Genomic DNA, 23565 nt, shown 5'->3' with positions numbered 1-23565 from the left:
AATCGATGCCACCATGTTGTGCCACATGCTCCTCATCATCGTCCGTGATCACCAATGTGAGGAGGGCGACCAGGGCCGGGAAGCGGTTTTTGAGAGACAACACCGATAGTAACGTTGTCAAGAATGAAAATAGGTGGAGGGCCATGGAGTCGAAGGACTTTACATACAACTAGAGAGAGATGATCTAGGGTGATGCACCCAGCATACCCCGATGGTAGCACCCATATTAAAATTCATACACAATACAAAGTTTTGTATTGTGTCTTTCTATTTAAATCAACCTTATGTACGCATACTAGGGTTTTTCTTTTTAAATCAACTCCATGCAAAAAAAAAAGATAAGGTTTTCAAGGGTTTTTCCATGATTTACATGTCCATGGAAAGGGAAACATGTGGCCTTCACCCCAAAGTTGTTACTTTATGTAAATTTCGTATTTTAGTGGTAGAATAGGGTAAAGAAATACAAACTTAATAAGAGGCCAAATTCTTAGAAATGTTGGTTCGGTTGCTTCGAAGTTCGAGTTTTCTCCAATAAGTCCAGGAAATTGGGATAGTCATGTTTTAAAAGAGGTGCCACTTAGAAGTTATGTATCCATTTTACTATGTACAAAAACATTATATACCATTTTATGAGTTCCCACAACAAAGCTAGGGCTTCCGACAATGTTTGACATGATTTCATGTGTCCCAATGTCCTACGCGCACCCATAACAAAAATAGGCTAGTTTTTTACACAAAAATCGGTGATTTTATGTGACTTTCCTTTTTTATTGATATAATATAGCATAGAAAAAAGACAAACTCAAATATATGTCAAGTTCTTAAAAACGAGGTTGTTTCGAAGCATGAGTTTTCCACTACAAGTCCAAAAACTTCCTCAAGATAGTCTTGTTTGTGAAGGAGACGCCACTAAGTGTACGCAAGTTTCCAGTTTACATCAACTACATATACCCATAATAGGACTCGAGTCCAAAAAAATAAATATAGGGTTTTAGAGGTTTTTTTTGGCGTGATCTCATGTGCCCCTTCCTGGCATCGTTTCTAGAGAAACTCTATTGTGTGTGACCATTCCTCATGTCGTTTATAGAGCAACTCTATTATGTGGAACTCGTGACGTCAACCCCCTTAACTTTCTATCGTAAGTGGCAATTACATGTGATTTTTCTATTTACACCTCCCTTATATGCCCACATATTAAGCCCCAATAAAAGAGCGGGGGAGATTTTTAAAGTGGGATTGCGAACTAAAAGTCCAAAATATTTTTGCAAGATTGGTTCTTGCATTGATTTTCATGTGTCCCTTAATTTGTTCTATGGCTCTCAGACCCTAAATTTGTTCCAAATTGGTGATTTATGTCCTTTCGTATTTGTTAATTGTAAAACAAAGCCACGGCTATGATGAGAGAAAGTTTCAGGAAAGGGGTGAGAAGAAACAGAGTGGAAGAGAGAGAGGTAAAGAGATGTCAAGATAAAGCGGTGGGTAAGAGAGGCAGATGGTGAACTCAAAAGGTGGTGCTTTACGTAACATTCACACAAAATAGGAGAAAACAAGAACGTATAGAAAAAATCCGAGTGCCTTACAAGGACATCTGACAAGCATTTTACGCAGGAGAGTTTGCCAAATGTTTCGTGCACGGTACCGAGTAAGAGGACACCATTTTCAACTCACCCACTAACGATGCCGAGCTTGAACACATGTCCATCATTTGTAAGTGCAATTAAGGCGCATATCAAGAAGACCCCATGGACGTCTAGGAGGACGAGGAAGAGGCCGACGAGGGCGAGGAGGGAGGAGGGGGAGGCCATCACCGACGACAGCCATGAGGAGGAGGAGGAGGAAGAGGACGAGGGTGGAGACGGCTGGAGGCGGTGGCAAAGAAGGAGGCAAGGGCTAGGGCGAAGGCGAAGGCGGAGGCGCAGCCGGCGAGCACCGACGACGATGAATACACCAATGACTACTCGTCGGAGGGGGACACAAGCTCCTCGGACGTGTCGAACGTCACTATCTCTTCGGAAGACGTGACGAGCAGGAAGCGGCTCCGTGAGGACGACGAGATGGGGCATCAAAGAAGAAGTAGTTTGAACATATATTTTCGCAGTTTTTATGTTTAATTTGTTTCAATATGCTGCACTACTTTAGAAATCTCGATTGTACATGTAAATTCCTTCTCTTTATTTGCTACGACACCACCCATCAAGACTGGGCGCCGTCGACGCGACCAAAGACGGGCCTTAGCCCGCCAAGCACGGCCCGTCACCGAGAAGGCCCAGCCCAACAACTCCGAGGTCACGGCACGAGACAAATAGGCGTTAGGAAAAGGAATCACACATCGTTGATGATTGTACTGAGCGTTGCTCATCCCCTCCGTCTGTATCTCTCTTCCCTTCCTCCTGTACTGGATTCATCCAGATAACTCGATACTATGATCTAGTACCTGTGTGTGACGCGAGGATATGATCTAGTACCCTAACATGTGGTATCAGAGGTCGTTTCGATCCCGGAATTCGTCTTCCCAGTCGCGAAATCGCTGATTTCCGTCGGTAAATCCTGTCGAAGGGTGCGGATCCACCTCGGATTCGCGCAAAACACCGCTGGTGTACCCTAGATCGGTTCGACGGGAGGATAGCCAGGCGCGACGGCGAGATCCGGTCGCCCCACTCTCACGCAGCGAGTCGAGATGGCGGAGGTGTCCATGGCGGATCTCCGCAACCTGCTGGCGGCCGCGGCGGCGGCCAACAAGGCCACAGCGGAGGCGGGACAAGTCAACGCCGAGCGCATCTCCGAGATCAACTCCTCCCTGGAGAAGCTGACTCTCGCGCAGCAGGAGAGCACGAGGACGGCGTCGAAGATGGAGGTGACGCTTGAGCGGGTGATCTCCGCCAACACGGCGCTGGATCGCTCGGTAGCTGATTTGCGCCAGTCGATGGAGCGTGTGGCGACGCGGGTAACATCTGTGGAGGCAACCGCGGCCAAGCTCTCGACGCATGAACAGCCCAGCGGGCGCCGCTCGTCACATCGAACCCAGGGTGTTGGTACTGGAGAGGATCAAACCTCCAGTCGCGCCCTGGTAAAGGGTGAGCGATCTGTCACCTATGATCAGGAAATTTTTGATAGCGATATAGAGGAGCATGACATATCTGATAGTGAATACACAAAGGATATACACCACCATAGTCGTAACAATTTTGGTTCTCGGTTGCCCAAATCAGACTTCCCTAAGTTTGATGGGGAAAACCCCAAATGGTGGAAAAAGAGTGCTGAAAAATACTTTAAACTGTATAACATAGAGTCCAAATTGTGGGTTGATTTTGCTACCATGCATTTTAAAGGGAATGCTGCATTATGGCTTCAAACCTATGAGGCGTTGCATAGCATTGATAGTTGGGCAGCTCTGTGTGTAGGCGTTTTCAGTAAATTCAATAGAGACAAATATGGTAAAATCATGGACATATTTTTTGCTCATAGGCAAAGTGGTAGTGTAGACGACTATGCTCATAAATTCGAGGAACTCATGCATAAAATCCTGCTTTACAACCATGCTTATGATGAGACCTTCTTTGTTAGACGATTCATTTTGGGACTCAAGTCTGACATCCGTAGAGCTATAACATTACATAATCCTGGAACTGTTGATCTGGCGTATTCTATGGCTCAAACGCAGGAGGCAATGTTGGTAGAAGATACTCATTTCGCAAGCACCAAATTCAGTCAAAAAGAGGCCATGAAATTCAAATTCAAACAGCATGCTCCGTTACCTGGCCTCCTTGGGGCACCTCCAGAGGACAAGAAGAGTGAGGCTAAACCACAGCAACCTCCCTCTCGCTTTGATTCTCTTCGAGCTCAACGAAGGGCCAAGGGTGAATGCTTCAAGTGTGGTGGAAAGTATGGGCCGACACACAAATGTCCTGACCAAGTGCAACTTAAAGTTCTCGAAGAAATATTGGAGTCTCTGCAGATTGACGACCCCACTCCAGTGGACACGGACACTGACGCTACTGAATCTGAGACTGACAATTCAGACACTGAAGAAACGATGAAAATTTCAGTGCAAGCTATGTCGGGAACAACAAGCAAACGCAGCATGCGGTTGCAAGGTCAAATTGGCAAGTTCACTGCTCTCATTCTCATTGACTCTGGGAGCTCGAGCACATTCATCAGTCAGCAGTTAGCTGAACGTCTGCAATACAAAACTGAAGATATTCCTCCAGCCAAGGTACACGTAGCAGGTGGTGGGAAGTTAGCCTGTACAACAATGTTACCAGCAGTCACTTGGCACACACAAGGCCATCAGTTCGTCACTGACCTGAAGGTACTGCCCCTCACTTCATATGATGTGATCTTAGGAATGGATTGGCTTGAGAGCCAAAATGATGGCAAGATGTGGGTAAACTGGAAGAAGAAGACAATGCGTTTCAAACATGAGGGCAAGAGAATCACTCTCCGTGGGGTGCTAAACAATATGGACAGTTGCACTCTGATATCTGCAGCAAGTTTGCATGGGCTAATTCACAGTGGGGAAGTGTGTCAAATCCTGGAGTTACAGCATTTGGCAGAAACACAGGAGGAGACTGAACAGCAAATTCCAGAGGAGGTTCAGGCAGTGCTGCAGGAGTATGACACGCTCTTTCATGATCCAAAAACTCTAACACCTCACCGCAAATTTGACCATCATATTCCTCTGTTACCCGGCACCAAACCAGTAAACGTCAAGCCTTATAGATATGCCCCTCACCAGAAAACTGAAATTGAAAAACAAGTGGCGGAAATGATTGCAAGGGGCATTATTCAAGAAAGCTCGAGCCCATTTGCTTCTCCTGTTTTGTTGGTCCGCAAGAAGGATGGAACTTGGCGGTTCTGCATTGATTTCCGAGCACTCAACAGCATTACTATCAAAAACAAGTATCCTATGCCAGTGGTGGACGAGCTTCTGGATGAGCTTGCTGGGGCACAATGGTTCACTAAGCTGGATCTAAGGTCTGGATACCATCAGATCCGCCTCAACCCGGCTGATCAACACAAAACAGCATTCAAAACTCATCAAGGCTTGTTTGAATTTAAGGTGATGCCCTTTGGGCTCACAAATGCTCCGGCCACTTTCCAAAATGCCATGAATTCCTTATTTGCTGACCTCATGCGCAAGTGTGTGCTCGTGTTCATGGATGACATACTCATATACAGCCCATCTATGAGTGAGCATTTAGTTCAGCTGCGACAAGTTCTCCACATACTGCAGCAGAACCAGCTCTCCATCAAACGAAGCAAATGTATGTTTGCCCAGCAGCAACTAGAGTATTTGGGACATATCATCAGCAAGGAAGGGGTGGCCACGGACCCAAGTAAAATCAAAGTTGTCCAAGATTGGCCAGTTCCCACTAATGTCAAGCAAGTAAGGGGATTTCTAGGTCTTACTGGTTACTACATAAAATTCATTCAGCACTATAGTCTCATCAGCCGTACACTGTCAGATTTGCTCAAAAAAGACACATTGTTTCACTGGACTCAAACAGAGCAACAAGCTTTTGAGCAGTTAAAGCAGAAAATGTTGGAAGCACCAGTTCTTGCGTTGCCCAATTTTTCCATTCCTTTTACTATTGAAACTGATGCATCCAAGCGTGGAGTAGGAGCAGTTCTCATGCAGGCAGGCCATCCAGTGGCTTATCTCAGCAAAGCCCTGGGACAGATAGCTCAGACCCTCTCCACTTATGAAAAGGAGTGTCTAGCTATATTGTTGGCTGTGGACAAGTGGCGCCAGTACCTGCAACATGCACCCTTCACCATTGTTACAGATCACCGCAGTCTGGTCCACTTGGCTGATCAAAAGATCACAACAGACATGCAACAGAAAGCCTTTGTCAAACTGATGGGGTTACAATACAAGCTTGTATACAGAAAAGGAAAGGACAATACTGCAGCTGATGCTCTCTCTCGCAATCCAGCTGCTAATGAGCTATACAACATTTCGTTGGCTCGTCCCCGATGGCTGGAAATTATTGTAGCAGGCTACCTCAAGGATGCAAAAGCTCAATTGCTTCTCCAGGAGTTGAGCTTACACAGCCCTAACTCACAAGGATATGCTTTGTGCAATGGCCTCATTAGGTACAAGGATCGTGTATGGATTGGTAACAATAGTGAAGCACACCAGGCGATTCTTCTATCCTTGCATTCCAGTGGTGTTGGTGGGCATTCCGGTTTTCTTGGAACCTACCAACGAATCAAAGCTTTGTTTGCCTGGCCGAACATGAAGCAGCATATAAAAACGTATGTTCAGCAGTGCCAAATCTGTCAGCAAGCAAAGTCAGAGCATGTCCGTTTACCTGGTCTTTTGGATCCTTTACCCATCCCAACCGAAGCCTGGAGCATCATTAGCATGGACTTTATCGATGGACTGCCCAAGTCAGGCTCCTACAACTGTATTCTAGTTGTCATTGACAAATTCACTAAGTATGGCCACTTCATACCTCTTACACACCCCTACTCTGCTATGACTGTCGCACAAAAGTTTGTGGACACAGTATACAAGTTACATGGGCTTCCCTCCGTCATTATTTCTGATCGAGATCCCGTTTTCACAAGCAAGATTTGGCAAGCATTGTTCAAGCTCTCTGACACCAAGATGAACATGAGCTCAGCCAACCACCCTCAAACAGATGGACAAACAGAAAAGCTTAATCAATGCCTGGAAACTTATCTGAGATGTGCAGTCCATGCTACACCAAAGAAATGGGCCAAGTGGCTTCCCTTAGCTGAACATTGGTACAACACCAATTTTCATTCGGCTCTCGGTAAGACCCCTTTCCAGATACTGTACGGCTACCAGCCTAGGCACCTGGGCGTTAGCAACTTGCAGTCGGACACTCCACCAGAGCTGGCAGCTTGGTTGGAGCACAGAAAAGAACTCACTGCTATTATTCAGCAGCATCTGATGCGAGCCCAGCAAAGAATGAAGCACCAGGAAGATAAAAAACGCAGTGAACGGGAGTTTCAAGTCGGGGACAAGGTATACATGAAACTCCAGCCTTATATTCAGACATCTATGGCTCGTCGACCAAATCAAAAGCTGGCGTTCAAGTACTTTGGCCCGTATGAAATTCTGGCTCGCATTGGGAAGGTGGCATACAAACTTAAATTACCCATTGGCGCCAAGATACATCCTGTCCTGCACGTTTCGCAATTGAAGCTGGCGGTTCCTCCTAATCAGGTCCATGATTCTGACTTAACATTCCTTTATATTACTGATGATTCGATCTCAGTCTATCCCAGTGAAGTGCTCGGGCGACGCATGATCAAACGCGGCCGCGGATTCACCAGCCAAGTCCACGTCACATGGAATGGACTACCGGCATCACTGGCAACCTGGGAACCTGAAACGGAGCTCCGTCGTCGCTATCCTGGTGCAGCTGCTTGGGGACAACCAGCTTTTCAAGGGGAGGGGAGTGCTACGACACCACCCATCAAGACTGGGCGCCGTCGACGCGACCAAAGACGGGCCTTAGCCCGCCAAGCACGGCCCGTCACCGAGAAGGCCCAGCCCAACAACTCCGAGGTCACGGCACGAGACAAATAGGCGTTAGGAAAAGGAATCACGCATCGTTGATGATTGTACTGAGCGTTGCTCATCCCCTCCGTCTGTATCTCTCTTCCCTTCCTCCTGTACTGGATTCATCCAGATAACTCGATACTATGATCTAGTACCTGTGCGTGACGCGAGGATATGATCTAGTACCCTAACATTATTGAAATGAAAATGCAAAAGAAAGAGTTATTTTAATGTTTAGGGGACGCGTTTGGGTATTGTGATTGGGCAGCGACGCGCCCAAACATGGCACGAAGCGGAGGCATCCCACAAACGCTCGATCAGGCGCCGTTTGGAGGAGAAGAGTGAAGATGGGTTTAGTTATTTGGTTTGTCAAGAGAATCGTTGTATATGCGAATAGATACAGCTGTGTTGGTTGATGGACACGGCAAGTTAATTTCCGGCGCGAGCGAGTTAATGGGATTCCGAATGGAAATTGATCGCTCATTTTAATTATCGGCAGGTAATTAACGAGATTCCTTACTACTAATTTCCATCCCGAAAAGTTTGTGTTGGGTAGAAAATGATGATACACGTCGAAGTGAGAAGAAGACAAAGAAAAGGAAATTAAGGATGGATCCAACTCCCGGCGCGAGCGAGCGAATGGATTAGGCAGGAACTTGCGTCTTTGGGCAATTAACGAAAGTTGGTTCCTTAATCGATTTTGGTTTCGCGACCATGCATCCAGCGCGCGCGCGCACAGCAGATGGAGATGCCGTGGCGCGCGTACAGCTAGCATCCTTTAATTCCAGTCCCGGGAAGTTAATAATTATTGCGGGCTGGATCGTGTACGCGAGAAAAGAAAAGAAAAGAAAAGACGGCCGGGGACCAAATAAAATGAATTGATCGATGACTCGCACGCGCGCCGCGTGAGCACAATTAATCCATCCATGCGCGCGTGACGTATGTACGGGGCAACAGCTGGCATGGATCGATTTGGGAAACTGCTGGGCGTCCCCCGGGGGATCTGATTCCCCAGCCCCCGGGTCCCCAGCCGTCGGATCAACCATTTTGACGGTTAGATTTGCATGTAGCAAAAAAAGTCTCCCGGCAGCAAAAAATCACCCCCGGCAGCAAATGACTGAAGCAAAAAACGGTTCGTTCAGGAAAAAAAAATAAAAAAGGCTGGGCTCGCCAGAGACCTCGCCGGAGACCACGTAGCAAACATATTACGCAGATGTAGCAAAACCGCAAATAAATTGTAGCAATTTTTTTTTATTCATATGCTGCAAATCCTCTAAGACATTAACGGAGACATCGCCTGCAGCTGGCAGCAACGCCGTCCGAGGTTGCAGCAACGCCGTCCGTGGGCGACGCTGGTAGCATCGGCGGCGACCGCCTGTAGCATCGACGCCCTCGGCTGGTAGCACTAGTGAAAGCCACTAGTAGCATCCCAAATTGGGTTACACAGCGGCGTCGTCAACCGCCGGCAGCAAGGGTGTCCACGAGCGAAAGACTTCCACCGACGGGAGGCAGCAACGGCGCCCTTAGTAGGCAGCACCTACGCCCACGGCGCGCAGCAACGACGGCCATCGGTAGTAGCACGTCTGCCGGCAGGAGGTAGCAAAGGCGCCCGCAGGCCGCACCTCCGCCCACCGCAAGCAGCAGTGGCGCCCGCCGGTGGCAGCACGTCCGCCCCCCGCAAAAAGCAGCAGTGGCGCCCGCTGGTGGCAGCACCTCGAGTCTGTCCCCGACCACGCCTCCAAGCGGCCGCGGCGCTAGGGCGAGAGGACGGATGGGGAGGCGGCGGCTGCGCGCAGGGGAGGCAGAGCTTCATTGTTGGGGCCGATGAGGGAGAAGTTGCGGAGGAAGTGGCCGGCGACAAGGGCGCGCCGGCGCGGCGTTCTGCGGCCGGCGACAGGAACGGCTCCGGCAAACGGAGCAGCACCAGCTGATAGGAGCAAACTAGCAGCCGGAGCGGCATCCCTGCCGGCAACGGAGGAGGCACAGGGTCCGGCGGCGGGGATGGCATGCGGTCGGCGGTCCAGCGCGTGGAGAACAGCCGCAGCAGCAAACGTTGTGTGGTCAACGGGAGCAGTGTTCGTGAGGAAAGGATGAGGATGAAACGAGTGGATGAGAAAAAACAGACGAGGCGGGTAGAGGTGGACCACGTGCGTGGGCCTGCGAGCCACATGTCTGGCTGCGATCGATCCGATCGTACGGCCGCGCGTCCGGAGGTTGGAAGCGCGTGATCCCCCGGGGGGATTGGATCATTTTCCATCGAAACTGCTGGGCGTCCCCCGGGGGATCTGATTCCCCAGCCCCCGGGTCCCCAGCCGTCGGATCAACCATTTTGACGGTTAGATTTGCATGTAGCAAAAAAAGTCTCCCGGCAGCAAAAAATCACCCCGACGAATGACTGAAGCAAAAAACGGTTCGTTCAGGAAAAAAAAATAAAAAAGGCTGGGCTCGCCAGAGACCTCGCCGGAGACCACGTAGCAAACATATTACGCAGATGTAGCAAAACCGCAAATAAATTGTAGCAATTTTTTTTTATTCATATGCTGCAAATCCTCTAAGACATTAACGGAGACATCGCCTGCAGCTGGCAGCAACGCCGTCCGAGGTTGCAGCAACGCCGTCCGTGGGCGACGCTGGTAGCATCGGCGGCGACCGCCTGTAGCATCGACGCCCTCGGCTGGTAGCACTAGTGAAAGCCACTAGTAGCATCCCAAATTGGGTTACACAGCGGCGTCGTCAACCGCCGGCAGCAAGGGTGTCCACGGCAGGCAGCACTTCCACCGACGGGAGGCAGCAACGGCGCCCTTAGTAGGCAGCACCTACGCCCACGGCGCGCAGCAACGACGGCCATCGGTAGTAGCACGTCTGCCGGCAGGAGGTAGCAAAGGCGCCCGCAGGCCGCACCTCCGCCCACCGCAAGCAGCAGTGGCGCCCGCCGGTGGCAGCACGTCCGCCCCCCGCAAAAAGCAGCAGTGGCGCCCGCTGGTGGCAGCACCTCGAGTCTGTCCCCGACCACGCCTCCAAGCGGCCGCGGCGCTAGGGCGAGAGGACGGATGGGGAGGCGGCGGCTGCGCGCAGGGGAGGCAGAGCTTCATTGTTGGGGCCGATGAGGGAGAAGTTGCGGAGGAAGTGGCCGGCGACAAGGGCGCGCCGGCGCGGCGTTCTGCGGCCGGCGACAGGAACGGCTCCGGCAAACGGAGCAGCACCAGCTGATAGGAGCAAACTAGCAGCCGGAGCGGCATCCCTGCCGGCAACGGAGGAGGCACAGGGTCCGGCGGCGGGGATGGCATGCGGTCGGCGGTCCAGCGCGTGGAGAACAGCCGCAGCAGCAAACGTTGTGTGGTCAACGGGAGCAGTGTTCGTGAGGAAAGGATGAGGATGAAACGAGTGGATGAGAAAAAACAGACGAGGCGGGTAGAGGTGGACCACGTGCGTGGGCCTGCGAGCCACATGTCTGGCTGCGATCGATCCGATCGTACGGCCGCGCGTCCGGAGGTTGGAAGCGCGTGATCCCCCGGGGGGATTGGATCATTTTCCATCGAAACTGCTGGGCGTCCCCCGGGGGATCTGATTCCCCAGCCCCCGGGTCCCCAGCCGTCGGATCAACCATTTTGACGGTTAGATTTGCATGTAGCAAAAAAAGTCTCCCGGCAGCAAAAAATCACCCCCGGCAGCAAATGACTGAAGCAAAAAACGGTTCGTTCAGGAAAAAAAAATAAAAAAGGCTGGGCTCGCCAGAGACCTCGCCGGAGACCACGTAGCAAACATATTACGCAGATGTAGCAAAACCGCAAATAAATTGTAGCAATTTTTTTTATTCATATGCTGCAAATCCTCTAAGACATTAACGGAGACATCGCCTGCAGCTGGCAGCAACGCCGTCCGAGGTTGCAGCAACGCCGTCCGTGGGCGACGCTGGTAGCATCAGCGGCGACCGCCTGTAGCATCGACGCCCTCGGCTGGTAGCACTAGTGAAAGCCACTAGTAGCATCCCAAATTGGGTTACACAGCGGCGTCGTCAACCGCCGGCAGCAAGGGTGTCCACGGCAGGCAGCACTTCCACCGACGGGAGGCGACAACGGCGCCCTTAGTAGGCAGCACCTACGCCCACGGCGCGCGACAACGACGGCCATCGGTAGTAGCACGTCTCGCGGCAGGAGGTAGCAAAGGCGCCCGCAGCCGCACCTCCGCCCACCGCAAGCGACGATGGCGCCCGCCGGTGGCGCACGTCCGCCCCCGCAAAAAGCGACGGTGGCGCCGCCGTGGCGCACCTCGAGTCTGTCCCCGACCACGCCTCCAAGCGGCCGCGGCGCTAGGGCGAGAGGACGGATGGGGAGGCGGCGGCTGCGCGCAGGGGAGGCAGAGCTTCATTGTTGGGGCCGATGAGGGAGAAGTTGCGGAGGAAGTGGCCGGCGACAAGGGCGCGCCGGCGCGGCGTTTTGCGGCCGGCGACAGGAACGGCTCCGGCAAACGGAGCAGCACCAGCTGATAGGAGCAAACTAGCAGCCGGAGCGGCATCCCTGCCGGCAACGGAGGAGGCACAAGGTCCGGCGGCGGGGATGGCATGCGGTCGGCGGTCCAGCGCGTGGAGAACAGCCGCAGCAGCAAACGTTGTGTGGTCAACGGGAGCAGTGTTCGTGAGGAAAGGATGAGGATGAAACGAGTGGATGAGAAAAAACAGACGAGGCGGGTAGAGGTGGACCACGTGCGTGGGCCTGCGAGCCACATGTCTGGCTGCGATCGATCCGATCGTACGGCCGCGCGTCCCCGCGCGTCCGGAGGTTGGAAGCGCGTGATCCCCCGGGGGGATTGGATCATTTTCCATCGATCGATGGGTGCGGAATGCATGCGCGCGCACGTACACGTATGTACGCGCTTGGGGCAACAGCTCATCACGACTCGGAGCATTCTTGATTGTGTCAGATCGTGGGCGCGTTCTGGTACCTGCTGTCGATCGAGCGGGTAAGCGACTGCTGGAGGGCCAACTGCGACGAGTTCCCCGGGTGTAACACCATCTACATGTACTGCGGCTCCACGGAGGAGAACAACGACGAGTTCAAGGAGTGGACCACCGTGATCAAGCAGGTCATCTACGAGAACTGCGAGCCCGACGGACAGAACCCCTTCGACTACGGCATCTACTCCTCCGCCGTCACCTCGGAGGTCATCAGGTCCAAAGACATGACCACCAAGCTGCTCTTCTGCCTATGGTTTGGCCTCGCAAACTTGAGGTATCCCCAAGTTCTAGGCGCAGCTACCATGATCGATTTGTGTTGCAATGGTAGAGTACTAACTTTGGTGATCCATCGATCGATCGATCAGTACGCTCGGCCAGGGGCTCAAGACAACCATCTACACCGGGGAGTCGCTCTTCGCCATATCGCTCGCCACCTTCGGCCTCATCCTCATGGCCATGCTCATCGGAAACATTCAGGTAGCCCCAAGCCCCCACAAGATTGAACTAATTTACTGTCTGAAGTGTACTGACAAGTGACAACATGTGGGGGATTGCGCAAATGCAGACGTATCTCCAGTCCCTGACAGTGCGTCTGGAGGAGATGCGGGTGAAGCGGCGCGACTCCGAGCAGTGGATGCACCACCGCCTCCTGCCGCAGGAGCTGCGCGAGCGCGTCCGGCGCTACGACCAGTACAAGTGGGTGAACACGCGCGGCGTCGATGAGGAGGCGCTGGTCCAGAACCTGCCCAAGGACCTCCGCCGCGACATCAAGCGGCACCTCTGCTTGGGCCTGGTCCACCGCGTCCCGCTCTTCGACAACATGGACGAGCGGCTGCTGGACGCCATCTGCGAGCGGCTCAAGCCGGCGCTCTACACGGAGCACACCTACATCATCCGCGAGGGGGACCCCGTGGACCAGATGGTCTTCATCATCCGCGGCAGCCTCGAGAGCATCACCACCGACGGCGGCCGCAGCGGCTTCTTCAACCGCAGCATGCTCCAGGAGAGCGACTTCTGCGGCGAGGAGCTGCTCACCTGGGCGCTCGACCCCAAGTCCGGGGTCAGCCTGCCCTCCTCCACGCGCACCGTCATGGCGCTCTCCGAGGTCGAAGCATTCGCGCTCCACGCCGAGGAGCTCAAGTTCGTGGCGGGGCAGTTCCGCCGCATGCACAGCAAGCAGGTGCAGCACACGTTCCGGTTCTACTCCCAGCAGTGGCGCACCTGGGCGGCCACCTACATCCAGGCGGCATGGCGGCGGCACCTCAAGCGGAAGGCCGCCGAGCTGCGGCGGAAGGAGGAGGAAGAGGAGGGCCGATCGTCCAGCTTCAAGACCACCATACTGGTGTCCCGCTTCGCCGCCAAGATGCACAGGCAACGCTCCAAGCGGGATGAGGAGGTCATGATCCATGTCCCCGTGCCTAAGCCCCGTGAGCCTGACTTCGACATTGATGACTGAATATATCACACGGCCTTCGGCTCCAATTAGTACTACTTCCTAACATAGCTTAGCCTTCATCATCTGTACCGAGTCAATGATTTGACGTCTGGATAGGGTGGTGTGACAATATGATCTAGACAAACTTTAGTTATATTCCTTCCCTCTGTGGAAATATAAGACGTTGTGACACACTGTTTTACTACACTTAAATGTCTTACAATTTAGCACAGAGGGAGTATATGTCTGCTATTTCATACCGGATTGCTATGTCTAAGTCGACTGAGAATCCCTAAACTCTCGATCACCCAAAAAAGATCTTCCAAAAAAAACCATAGCATCTCTCTTAATTGACGATGTAACTTTGATTATGAATGAATAAAGAGGAATTATGTGTTAAGAGAAACTGAAATTGCATCATTTACAAAAGTTGCACGTGGTAATAAGGACTCACAAACAGGCTATCAACGCAAGGAGTGATACAAAGTCCACCTCATACCCACAAAAGTTTCCCCATCCATGATACTCAACTCCGCCTGCAAGCTTGTTGGATTAATGATGATATAAAATAAAATGATGTCATTGTATTTTTGTAGATTATGATTTAGAGATCACCGTTTTTTACACTAAATAGAGTCATAGTCCATAAAAATGACACCATACAAGTTATGGTATATACTCTAATAGTCCTTTCTTAAATTTTGGTATGCGTAGCGTAAGTAAATGAGTTTACAACCAAAATAGGATGATGAATGTCTTTATTGATTATCTCAGAGAACAATGGAAATTTTTCTCACTGTGAAGTCAAAGACAAAAGTGTTTGTCGACGTTTCTTGCTTATTTCCAAGAAATTATTTCCCGCAAAATATCTTCGTGGTTCGGCACGTAATTTAAGCGGACAATATAAAATTGAAAAAGATAGGCTCTTAAATATTGTTGAGATCCTTGGTTGCAAAGCGGAAACAGTCCCGTTATATGCTCAAGAGAGACATACCATGCGTAAGGCAAATGCTGATTTAGCTAAGCTACGTCGCGAAGAGGAGTCTAAGTGGAATGAGCGTGCAAAAGTCGTCGAAAGAGAATTTTCAAATTAGAACAAGAGGAAGGAACAATTTTGGGTCAGAAAAATTTCAAACATTATATCTCTGAGTATTACAAAAATCTTTTTGGACCGCCACCACCTAGTTCTTGTATTATGGTCGAATCAATGAATCATGATATAAAGAAAATTTCTGCTGAGGAAAATGCGATTTTGATTTTTGATTTTACTGTGGAAGAGGTTAAGAAGGCCATAATGCAAATGGAAAAGAATAGGGCGCCGGGACCGGATGGGTTCCCGGCTGAATTTTATCAAAAGTTTTGGGATATCTTGAAATCCGACTTGATAGCGATGTTCGAATGTTTTCAGAGAGGAGAGTTACCTCTTTTTCATTTGAACTTTGGGACGATCATCCTTATCCCCAAAAAAGAAAATGCCATCCAAATACGACAATATCGTTCTATTTGCTTGTTAAATTTAAGCTTCAAAGTTTTCACCAAGGTAGGGACTAATGGTGTTTCAAATATTGCTGAAAGTGTGGTCCAGCCGACCCAAACTGCTTTCATGCCTAGTAGACACATTCTCGAGGGTGTTGTTATCCTTCACGAAACCATACACGAACTTCATAGGAAGAAATTAGATGGTGTTTTGTTTAAGATAGATTTTGAAAAGGCATATGACAAGGTAAATTGGGGCTCTTTTGCAACAAGCGTTGCGTATGAAAGATTTTGATCCTAAGTGGTGTTCATGGGTTTAGAATTATATTGAGAAAGGTAGTGTGGGTATTAGAGTAAAAAATGACATAGGTCGTTATTTTCAAACAAAAAAAGGTCTTAGACAAGGCGATCATCTGTCTCCCATTCTATTTAATATTGTTGCGGATATGTTGGTTATTCTGATCGCTAGGGCCAAAGAAGATGGTCTGGTTGTTGGTCTTATTCCTCATCTTGTAGATGGGGGGGAGGGGGTCAGTATGCAGATGACACCATTTTATTTATGGAACACAACCTAGATAAAGGTCTAAATATGAAATTAGTTCTATGCAATTTTGAACAATTGGCTGGTCTTAAAATAAACTTTCATAAGAGCGAGCTTTTTTTTTTGTTTTGGGGTGGCAAAACAGGCGAAGAATGATTACAAAACTCTATTTGGGTGTGACACTGGTTCATTACAACCGTTTTCATTCTAAATACTCCCACTATCTCGTGAAACTATCTAGATATCTTCAAATTTGATAAATCTTCGATAATTGTTATAGGACGAAAGAAGCACGAAATATTAGGCTAAAATCTATGAAGAAAGTTTCTCACGCTTAATTTTAAGCAAATTACATTTAAACCTAGGCATTAGTATAGTTATTTGTTGATTAAAATTCCACCAACTTTGGTGAGAACTTCAGATCCCTTATAATGTAGAGGACGACTAAACCGCCTGAGTAACCAGTTTGAGGGATCGGCTAGGTGCCATCTAACCTCCAAAAAACAAAACAAAAAAATCCTCTAATAGATTTTAAGGGATCTGCTAGAGATGCCCTAAGTAATTAATATGCGGTAGATGCAATTCCACATTTATATTTACCATCCTTGTACTAGTTTGATAAGATTTTCCTATTATATATTTCATGGACTACAACATGACATGTATCTCACCTGCTCACCAGATTAAAAAAAAAAAGAGATCATATGATTCACTAGGAGTGGATTGCAGAGGCTGTAGGGGACCTGGATTGGTTCGTACACCCAAATTAGATTGATATATATACCTGTTTGGTTGAAGTAATGGTTTTCTCGCGCGCATGTATGTTGTGTAATTTCTAGAGAACATGCATATGGTAGATCCATCTATCAAATTGTGTGTATATGAATGGGAGGCATCGAGACATCTGAACTCTCTGCACAGTAGATTCGTGCCGGCAAATCTCTCCAGTTATGCACGAGAATGTACACTTTAAGCCGTCGAAGAGAGTGAGCAAGCAAACGCAGCAAAGATTGAACCGCAGCAGGAAACCGTTGACTTGTTAAATTGGACCGGAATGACTTGTTACTCAGGGTGCGTTTGGGTTCTTGGCAAGGGAGCTTTGCAATCTGGCATATGCATGTACGGCCGTGAAAAGCCAAATTTGGCTCTCCCGCATGGCAATATAGAACACGATGGTGGGCGTTGTGCGGTAGTTAACTAGCGATTCTAGCCCCTTACCCAAACAACTAACCCTGCTTTTAGTGACTCATCTGGTCAGCTAGCTATCCAAAATTTAAACCCACCCTAAGACGTCACGAGTCCTAGGGTGAACTGGCGTTGTTTGTCTAAACATGGCAATGGCCGAATCAACTGCATGCCCTATCTAGAACGTAGCTCAAGATAAATGGCGCCGTTCTCCGTCGGACTAGAATATGTCGAACAGTTTTTTTCCGAGTTGAGTCGCCAAATACACCCCATTCAGCGCCAACTCCACAATCACCTCAAACTGGCTCTTCTCCTATTTTCATCCAAAGCTCTGTCGAGACCAGCCATGTATGGTGTGCTCCGGTCTTTGTTGTTGTTGGGTAAATGATTATCCTGCCATGTTGAAATACCAATATAAGTGAGATATTTGATCTATAAACTGAACTATTGTTCTTACATGCCATTAGATCAGTACTTGAGTTAGGACGTGGCTACACAGTGCTATAGCACCGTTTTGCCTTAGGGAGTGACCCCCCTGTTGGAACCCACTTTTTTCCGTTTTTGGGTGTGGTCCCGGTAACCTTTCCAAAAACGGAAAGTTTTCTTTCCTCTTTTGTTCCAGCCGAAATTGTTGACTTGGCCCATCAGAACAGGACGAGAAAAAGTGGGACCACAAGTATACAGACAAGAAAAATTACATTTAAAGCCCAGTTCGTGAATGGACCAATCCAAAACAACACAGGGCAGAGTCCAGTTCTTCCCAACCTACCTGTTCTTCCTCTCTCGTCTACCTGTTCTTCCTCCAGCCGCCAGGCCAGTTCTTCCCCAAGCTCCATGGCTGCACACCTTGCTGCCTCAAGTTGATCAGAAGAAAAGTACATCTGAAGAACAGATCTGAAGAACAGATCTGAAGAACAACTCTCTGGAAAACAACAAATCAAGAGGTAAACAGACTCTAAATTCACCCCTGCCCCTCTCCCTCCAATTCCCCAATGCTCTCCCTCCAATTCCCCAATGCTCTGCTTTTACCAGCAAGAAAGTACATCTGGATCATGCAGATTCAACAGAACTTTCATGGGATAGCCCCAGATCATGCAGATTCAACAGAAAAACAGGGGAGATGCAGATTTTGAAAAAATATACATCCAAAAGGAAAAGCTTTTGCATAATAGGATGCAAAAACATGACAATAACAATGGATAGTTATATCAAACCATGCATATATAAACACATGTCATCTGCATGCTTCATAGTAGAGATAGCATATAGATCCAGAACAACAAGTAGGAAAAGTTGGTGCCTAGAACTAGATGAGAAAGTTTCTGGAAAATGCACTTTCAGTTGCATGGTTGGGTGAACCAGAAGTAGGAAATGAAAGAGTTTCTGGGGCTATCATGACAAAACATCTCTTGAATCCATTGGAACCATAGCATCATGCAACACTGGTAGGAAACTACAGCAAGTTGTCCATCTTGAAATTCCCTGTGTAGTTAAATGAAAAAAAAGATAGATAAGTGACTATACAAGCTGGACAGAAAACATTTGCAGTTAAACAAAAATATACAGTAGACAGCGTTATGAGGAAGACAGTACTACATGGATGCTTCTGTGTTTTGTATGTTTAAATTTCAAGTTCCATTTATACAGAAAGCAGTAAAATGATAAAGTAGTCAGTAGTACAAGTTGGTTTTTTGTCTTGTATGTATAAATTTCAAGTTTCTACATAAAAAATGAACTGACAGTATATGCTTGTATAAAAAATGCTTTGTTAGCAGTATGTGCTGTCCCATATAATTACATGCTTTCATGCCATTTTTCAAACAAAAAGTGATAGCAGTAGCACATGCAAAAACATGATCAACTAAGTGAAGAACAACACAGCTACTGTCATATGGCCTAACTGTCGAGTTTAAAAATACATTCCTGCAAGAAAATGCTAACATTTAGGTTCCTACTGACAGGTTATGGATCCTGAGTATGCTCCTGGATTTCTAGATCTGAATGAGCCAATACCCGAAGATGTCAGTTTGTTTGACGATTTGCAAGAAGAACATACACCAGTGAACACCGCAAGAACCTCGAGCAATGCAGATGTAACAAAAAGTTCTGAACAAAGCAAGCATGCAAGTGGTAGTAACATTGGTGCAAGTTCTGGACAGAGCAAGCATGCTAGTGGTAGCAACATTGCTGCATCCGCTGACACAAACCCTATAACAGGTGAAACACTTTCTACTGAAGATTCGGGAGGTGACGATGATGATGAAGTCCAATCAACTCCAGTAAGCCAAACTGAAGTGCAAACACCATATCCTGGCATGATTTTCGATTCATGGGATGAAGCGAAGATGCATTACAACAGATATGCTAAGAAGGTTGGATTCTCCATCAAGTGTAGTACATCCAAGAACTCTACACTTGATGGTCAGAAGGACAAACAGATGTTCGTTTGCAACAAGAATGGCAAGAATGAAGACATTAACATGCAAGAAGCGGCACCGGTTAGGCAGCGGAACAAAAGCATCACTAAGAAAACTGAATGCAAGGCTAGGCTAAGGATCAAAAGGAAAGGTACAAAGTGGCATGTAACATATTTCATTGAAGAGCACAATCACAATATGATAAAGAAGTTCTCTTTGAAGAAATATTTAAGGTCTCGTAAAGGAATTCCCAAGGAAGAAAGGGACTTTGTCAAGCTCTTGCATAAGGTGAATCTCTCTGCTGGAAGGGTAATGAGGATCATGGGAGAAGTCTACGGTGGTCTGGCCAATGTACCCTATGATAGCAAATCTGTTAGCAATTTCATGGCTACCATTAATGAAGATCAAACAATCAAGGACATGTCAAAGCTACTTTCTCACTTTGCAAGGATAAAAAAGGAAGACCCAGATTTCTACTTCAACTTGCATACAGATCATGCTGATAAGGTTGACCGCATATTTTGGGTTGATGGGCCAGCAATAGCTGCATACAAGAACTACAACGACTGTCTCTCATTTGACACCACGTACATGACAAACATGTACAATATGCCGTTTGCGCCATTCATTGGGATCAATAGGTATTGTCAGAGCATCCAGCTAGGTTGTGGTTTCCTAAAAAATGAAAATGTGGAGAGTTTTGTGTGGCTCTTTCAAGAGTTTCTTGAAGCAATGGGCGGCCTCCAGCCCCAAAACTTCATTACTGACCAAGATGCAGCGATGAGATCTGCAATTCTTGCTGAATTTCCAAATTGTTGCCACAGAAACTGTAGGTGGCACATTATGCAGAATGCGCAGGCAGTTTTGGGAAATTTCTTGTCAAAACATGAAGAGCTAAGGCAAGAGTTGAATGCAATTATTGACTACAGCATGTCAGTTGATGAATTCGAAACAAGGTGGGCAGATATGCTTCGCAAACACAATGTAGCGGACAACACACATCTTGCAGATTTGTATCACTTGAGAGCAACTTTTGTCCCAGCTTACTTCAAGGATCGCTTCTTCCCGTTCCTACAAACTACCGCCCGGAGTGAGGGTTTTAATGCTGTTCTGAAAACATACAGTAACCCTCACTACAGTATGCATCACTTCTTTGAACAATACTTAAAGTTGCAAGAGAAAATTAATGTAGCGGAGGATTCAGTCGAGTTTTTGGATGAAGATAAGACTTTTAGGGTGTGGGGTGACTACCCTATTGAAGAGCAAGCACTGAAGGTTTATACGCGACCCATATACTTGCGTCTCAGGGCTGAGCTTCGTAAAGTGACATCCTACAATGTGCACCTTATTGGTGGCCAAAGTTATGATGTCCTCCCAATTAAAGCCTACGTCTATGGCTATGGTAGTAGGAGCTACCAAGTTGAGGCTAATGTCGAAACTGAAACTTACAGCTGCGAATGCTGCAAGTTCAGTAGGGATGGATTGCTTTGCTGTCATATATTCAGAGTAATGGTGCAATTGGGTTGTATTAACAAAATTCCAGAGAAATACATACTAGACAGGTGGAGAGTACAGGAGGAAAACATTGTGGAGGAAAAAATGGACTTGCCTAAGCAGCCAGTGGGCAGGAAGATGAATAACAAAGAAAGGCAGCAGTTGCGTTACGGCACTCTATGCAATGACTACACCAGAGTAGCAAGAATGGCATCAACATCAGAAAAAGGAAAAGCAATTGCAGATAAATACATGCTAGCTTTGGAGAAAGAGTTGTTGGAAATGAAAGCTTCTGAATCTGCAAAGAGGAAGAAGAAAAAACAGACTGCTCCATCTTTTGATGAGGGACCAGATGTAGAAAATGTAGGTGACGATGGGCAAGGGAATTCTTCAAAGTTTGACCATGTTGAAGATCCGGTTTATATTGCTAAACAAGGTCGTCCAGCTGAAAAGAGGAAGAAGTCTGGACTGCACCTGAAGGCTACAAAGGTTGTGAAATGCAGTGTATGTGGGTCAATCCAGCACACTGCGGCTACATGCAAAGATAAGATAACGCCAGGACCAGAATCAAAGGAAAACGATTTCTTCCGTGACATGGTCTAGCTTATTGAAAAATGCAAAGTTGTTTCGTTTATGATTTAAGTTGTAATGAACTTAGCTTTGTGTTGACGTCAAACTTAATGTGGTGGTGGGTGGCATGATAATTTTACATGCATGTGCTTCATGATGTAATAAGAGAATGCAAAAAGTGTTGAACTGCTGTCCATGTGCTTACTGTTAGCATATGCACTTTGTAAGAACATTCAGGATTTTGTCTTAGGGATGTATAAAAACACATGCAATCAAACAAATTGTATCAGAAAAATACAAGCAAACATATATATATATATATATATATATATATATATATATATATATATATAACAGAGTGTAGAAAAAACAGACAGAAAAAATACACTTATCAACAGCTCTCATACAAAAAAAACAGACAACAGAATACTCATTCTATTCTTCAGACATTATTACCTGGCTCCCTATCATCAAGATGAAGATCAACACTTCCTTACTGGGAAGAGAAGTTCCTCCCAGTCAATCCTGTTCTCGACATAATCTATCCATTTCTTTAGGAATATCTTCCTAAGCGCAGGCATGTCTGATGGATTAATTGCTGCCATCCTTCTTCCATTCCAACACTCAATGAATTTGAGCATGAAGAACCCGCAGTCATACCTTGGAAACATAAAAGAATTGGAAAATGCATATGTCAACTAAAAAAAACCATGGACAATTAGGAAAATGTAGAATTGGAAATGCAAAAGAACTAGTCCTTACGTAGTAATTTGCCTTGGTGTAGTTATGTATACTGTTTTGTATTTCGAGATGTCGATTTTTGATTCGCTATAGTTTGTTGCCCACAAATGCTTGATACTTCCAATGATAAGGTGAGCATCAGCCATCAGCGCTTTGTCACCCTCACGCCTTAGTGAGTCCATCACTTCGAACCTCCCGGACGTCAGGTTCAACACAATAAGATAGTAGTGCCCAGTCATTTTCTTTATTTCAGGTGTCAAATCTTGAAGAACTGAAAACATAATCTGTACAGTTGTAGTAGAATAGAAAAAGTAGGATCAGGAACATAACCGTAGCAGAAACATATCCGTAGAAACACAGAAACATGTAATATTTGAGGAAAAAATGTAAAAATTACTTCCAATGGAAGTTCTAACTCTTTGAATCATGTATTTCTAATAAGTTTTTTAGTTACATGTTGAATCTTATTATTGTATAAAGATGCACCCATAAGCAGTAAGCATGTTTCAAGGAAGCTTTTTAGAAAAGAAGAAAAATAGAGGAAGCAAGAAAGCTAAAAAAGAGATAGAACGTACCATATCTTTGTGGTCTAGGCGGTGCGTAGGTGAACACTCGAAAGCTTTTCTAACAGTCCTATCTAAAAGACAGTTGGTTGCACTCCTTAGTTTAGTCTGCACACCATTATAAAGTATAAAAGGGACAGGTTAAAAGAGAGCAGAAGAAATACATATCAAGGAAATACAAAAAAAAGAAGAATTTTAAGTGTAAATGATTTTTACTAACCGCAATCATAAGAGGCATAACGAATTTTTTCTGTTTGGCCATGTCTGCAGAAAGCACTTGCAATGCGATCTCGCAGGTTGTGTTGCTTAGCCAACCTCCTGGCTTGACTGAGTCTGACAAATCGCCGAGTTGAACAAAGAAATTCCCATAGTCAATAATGCTTTCATCATTTAACTTATCTGTAGTTCTGCCTCCATACATGCACACCTTGTTGTATAACTCAGTATCTGATTTGGGAACAGAAGGCTTCTTATCGTTTGCAACAAATGGTGATTTCTGTTGAGGTCCTAGCTTCAAAATCCTTTTTGTTTGAGGAATGGGTGTGGAACTACCAGGAGTTGTAGGTGAAGCAGCAGATGAATTCTGCAAGTTAATGGCTTTTCCTCCTGAGGTTGGCATCTCAATTGAAGCAAAAATCTTGTCAAGGGAGTC

The 23565-nt window shown here is 47.1% G+C and overlaps 3 protein-coding genes across 3 annotated transcripts; all 3 read left to right on the top strand.

Moving 5' to 3' along the window:
* The first annotated feature begins 2677 nt into the window (after nucleotides 1-2677).
* LOC139839084 (uncharacterized) lies at nucleotides 2678-6060 on the top strand. The gene is made up of 2 exons (XM_071829133.1): nucleotides 2678-5927; nucleotides 6038-6060. The coding sequence occupies exons 1-2, from the start codon at nucleotides 2678-2680 to the stop codon at nucleotides 6058-6060; spliced, it is 3273 nt and encodes a 1090-aa protein (XP_071685234.1).
* Nucleotides 6061-12465: 6405 nt separating this feature from the next.
* LOC127347112 (putative cyclic nucleotide-gated ion channel 9) lies at nucleotides 12466-14183 on the top strand. Its single transcript, XM_051373337.2, has 3 exons — nucleotides 12466-12765; nucleotides 12857-12968; nucleotides 13057-14183. The coding sequence occupies exons 1-3, from the start codon at nucleotides 12554-12556 to the stop codon at nucleotides 13945-13947; spliced, it is 1215 nt and encodes a 404-aa protein (XP_051229297.2). The 5' UTR covers nucleotides 12466-12553; the 3' UTR covers nucleotides 13948-14183.
* A 4909-nt stretch (nucleotides 14184-19092) lies between these two features.
* LOC127347111 (protein FAR1-RELATED SEQUENCE 5-like) lies at nucleotides 19093-21642 on the top strand. The gene has a single exon (XM_051373336.1). The coding sequence runs from the start codon at nucleotides 19093-19095 to the stop codon at nucleotides 21640-21642; it is 2550 nt and encodes an 849-aa protein (XP_051229296.1).
* The last annotated feature ends 1923 nt before the right edge of the window (nucleotides 21643-23565 follow it).

This window comes from Lolium perenne, chromosome 4 (assembly GCF_019359855.2).
Source record: "Lolium perenne isolate Kyuss_39 chromosome 4, Kyuss_2.0, whole genome shotgun sequence".
Classification (NCBI taxonomy): domain Eukaryota; kingdom Viridiplantae; phylum Streptophyta; class Magnoliopsida; order Poales; family Poaceae; genus Lolium; species Lolium perenne.
The sequence above is the reverse complement of the archived record's forward strand: the minus strand, read 5'-3'. Positions and strand labels throughout refer to the sequence as shown.

What these genes read in the sequence shown, in the direction of transcription:
- LOC139839084 (XM_071829133.1), top strand. Translation starts at nt 2,678, where the DNA reads ATGGCGGAGGTGTCCATGGCGGATCTCCGCAACCTGCTGGCGGCCGCG. An exon ending in TGCAGCTGATGCTCTCTCTC is followed by an intron (nt 5,928 to 6,037) that starts GCAATCCAGCTG and finishes TTGCTTCTCCAG; the next exon opens with GAGTTGAGCTTACACAGCCC.
- LOC127347112 (XM_051373337.2), top strand. Translation starts at nt 12,554, where the DNA reads ATGTACTGCGGCTCCACGGAGGAGAACAACGACGAGTTCAAGGAGTGG. An exon ending in TTTGGCCTCGCAAACTTGAG is followed by an intron (nt 12,766 to 12,856) that starts GTATCCCCAAGT and finishes TCGATCGATCAG; the next exon opens with TACGCTCGGCCAGGGGCTCA. An exon ending in TGCTCATCGGAAACATTCAG is followed by an intron (nt 12,969 to 13,056) that starts GTAGCCCCAAGC and finishes GCGCAAATGCAG; the next exon opens with ACGTATCTCCAGTCCCTGAC.
- LOC127347111 (XM_051373336.1), top strand. Translation starts at nt 19,093, where the DNA reads ATGGATCCTGAGTATGCTCCTGGATTTCTAGATCTGAATGAGCCAATA.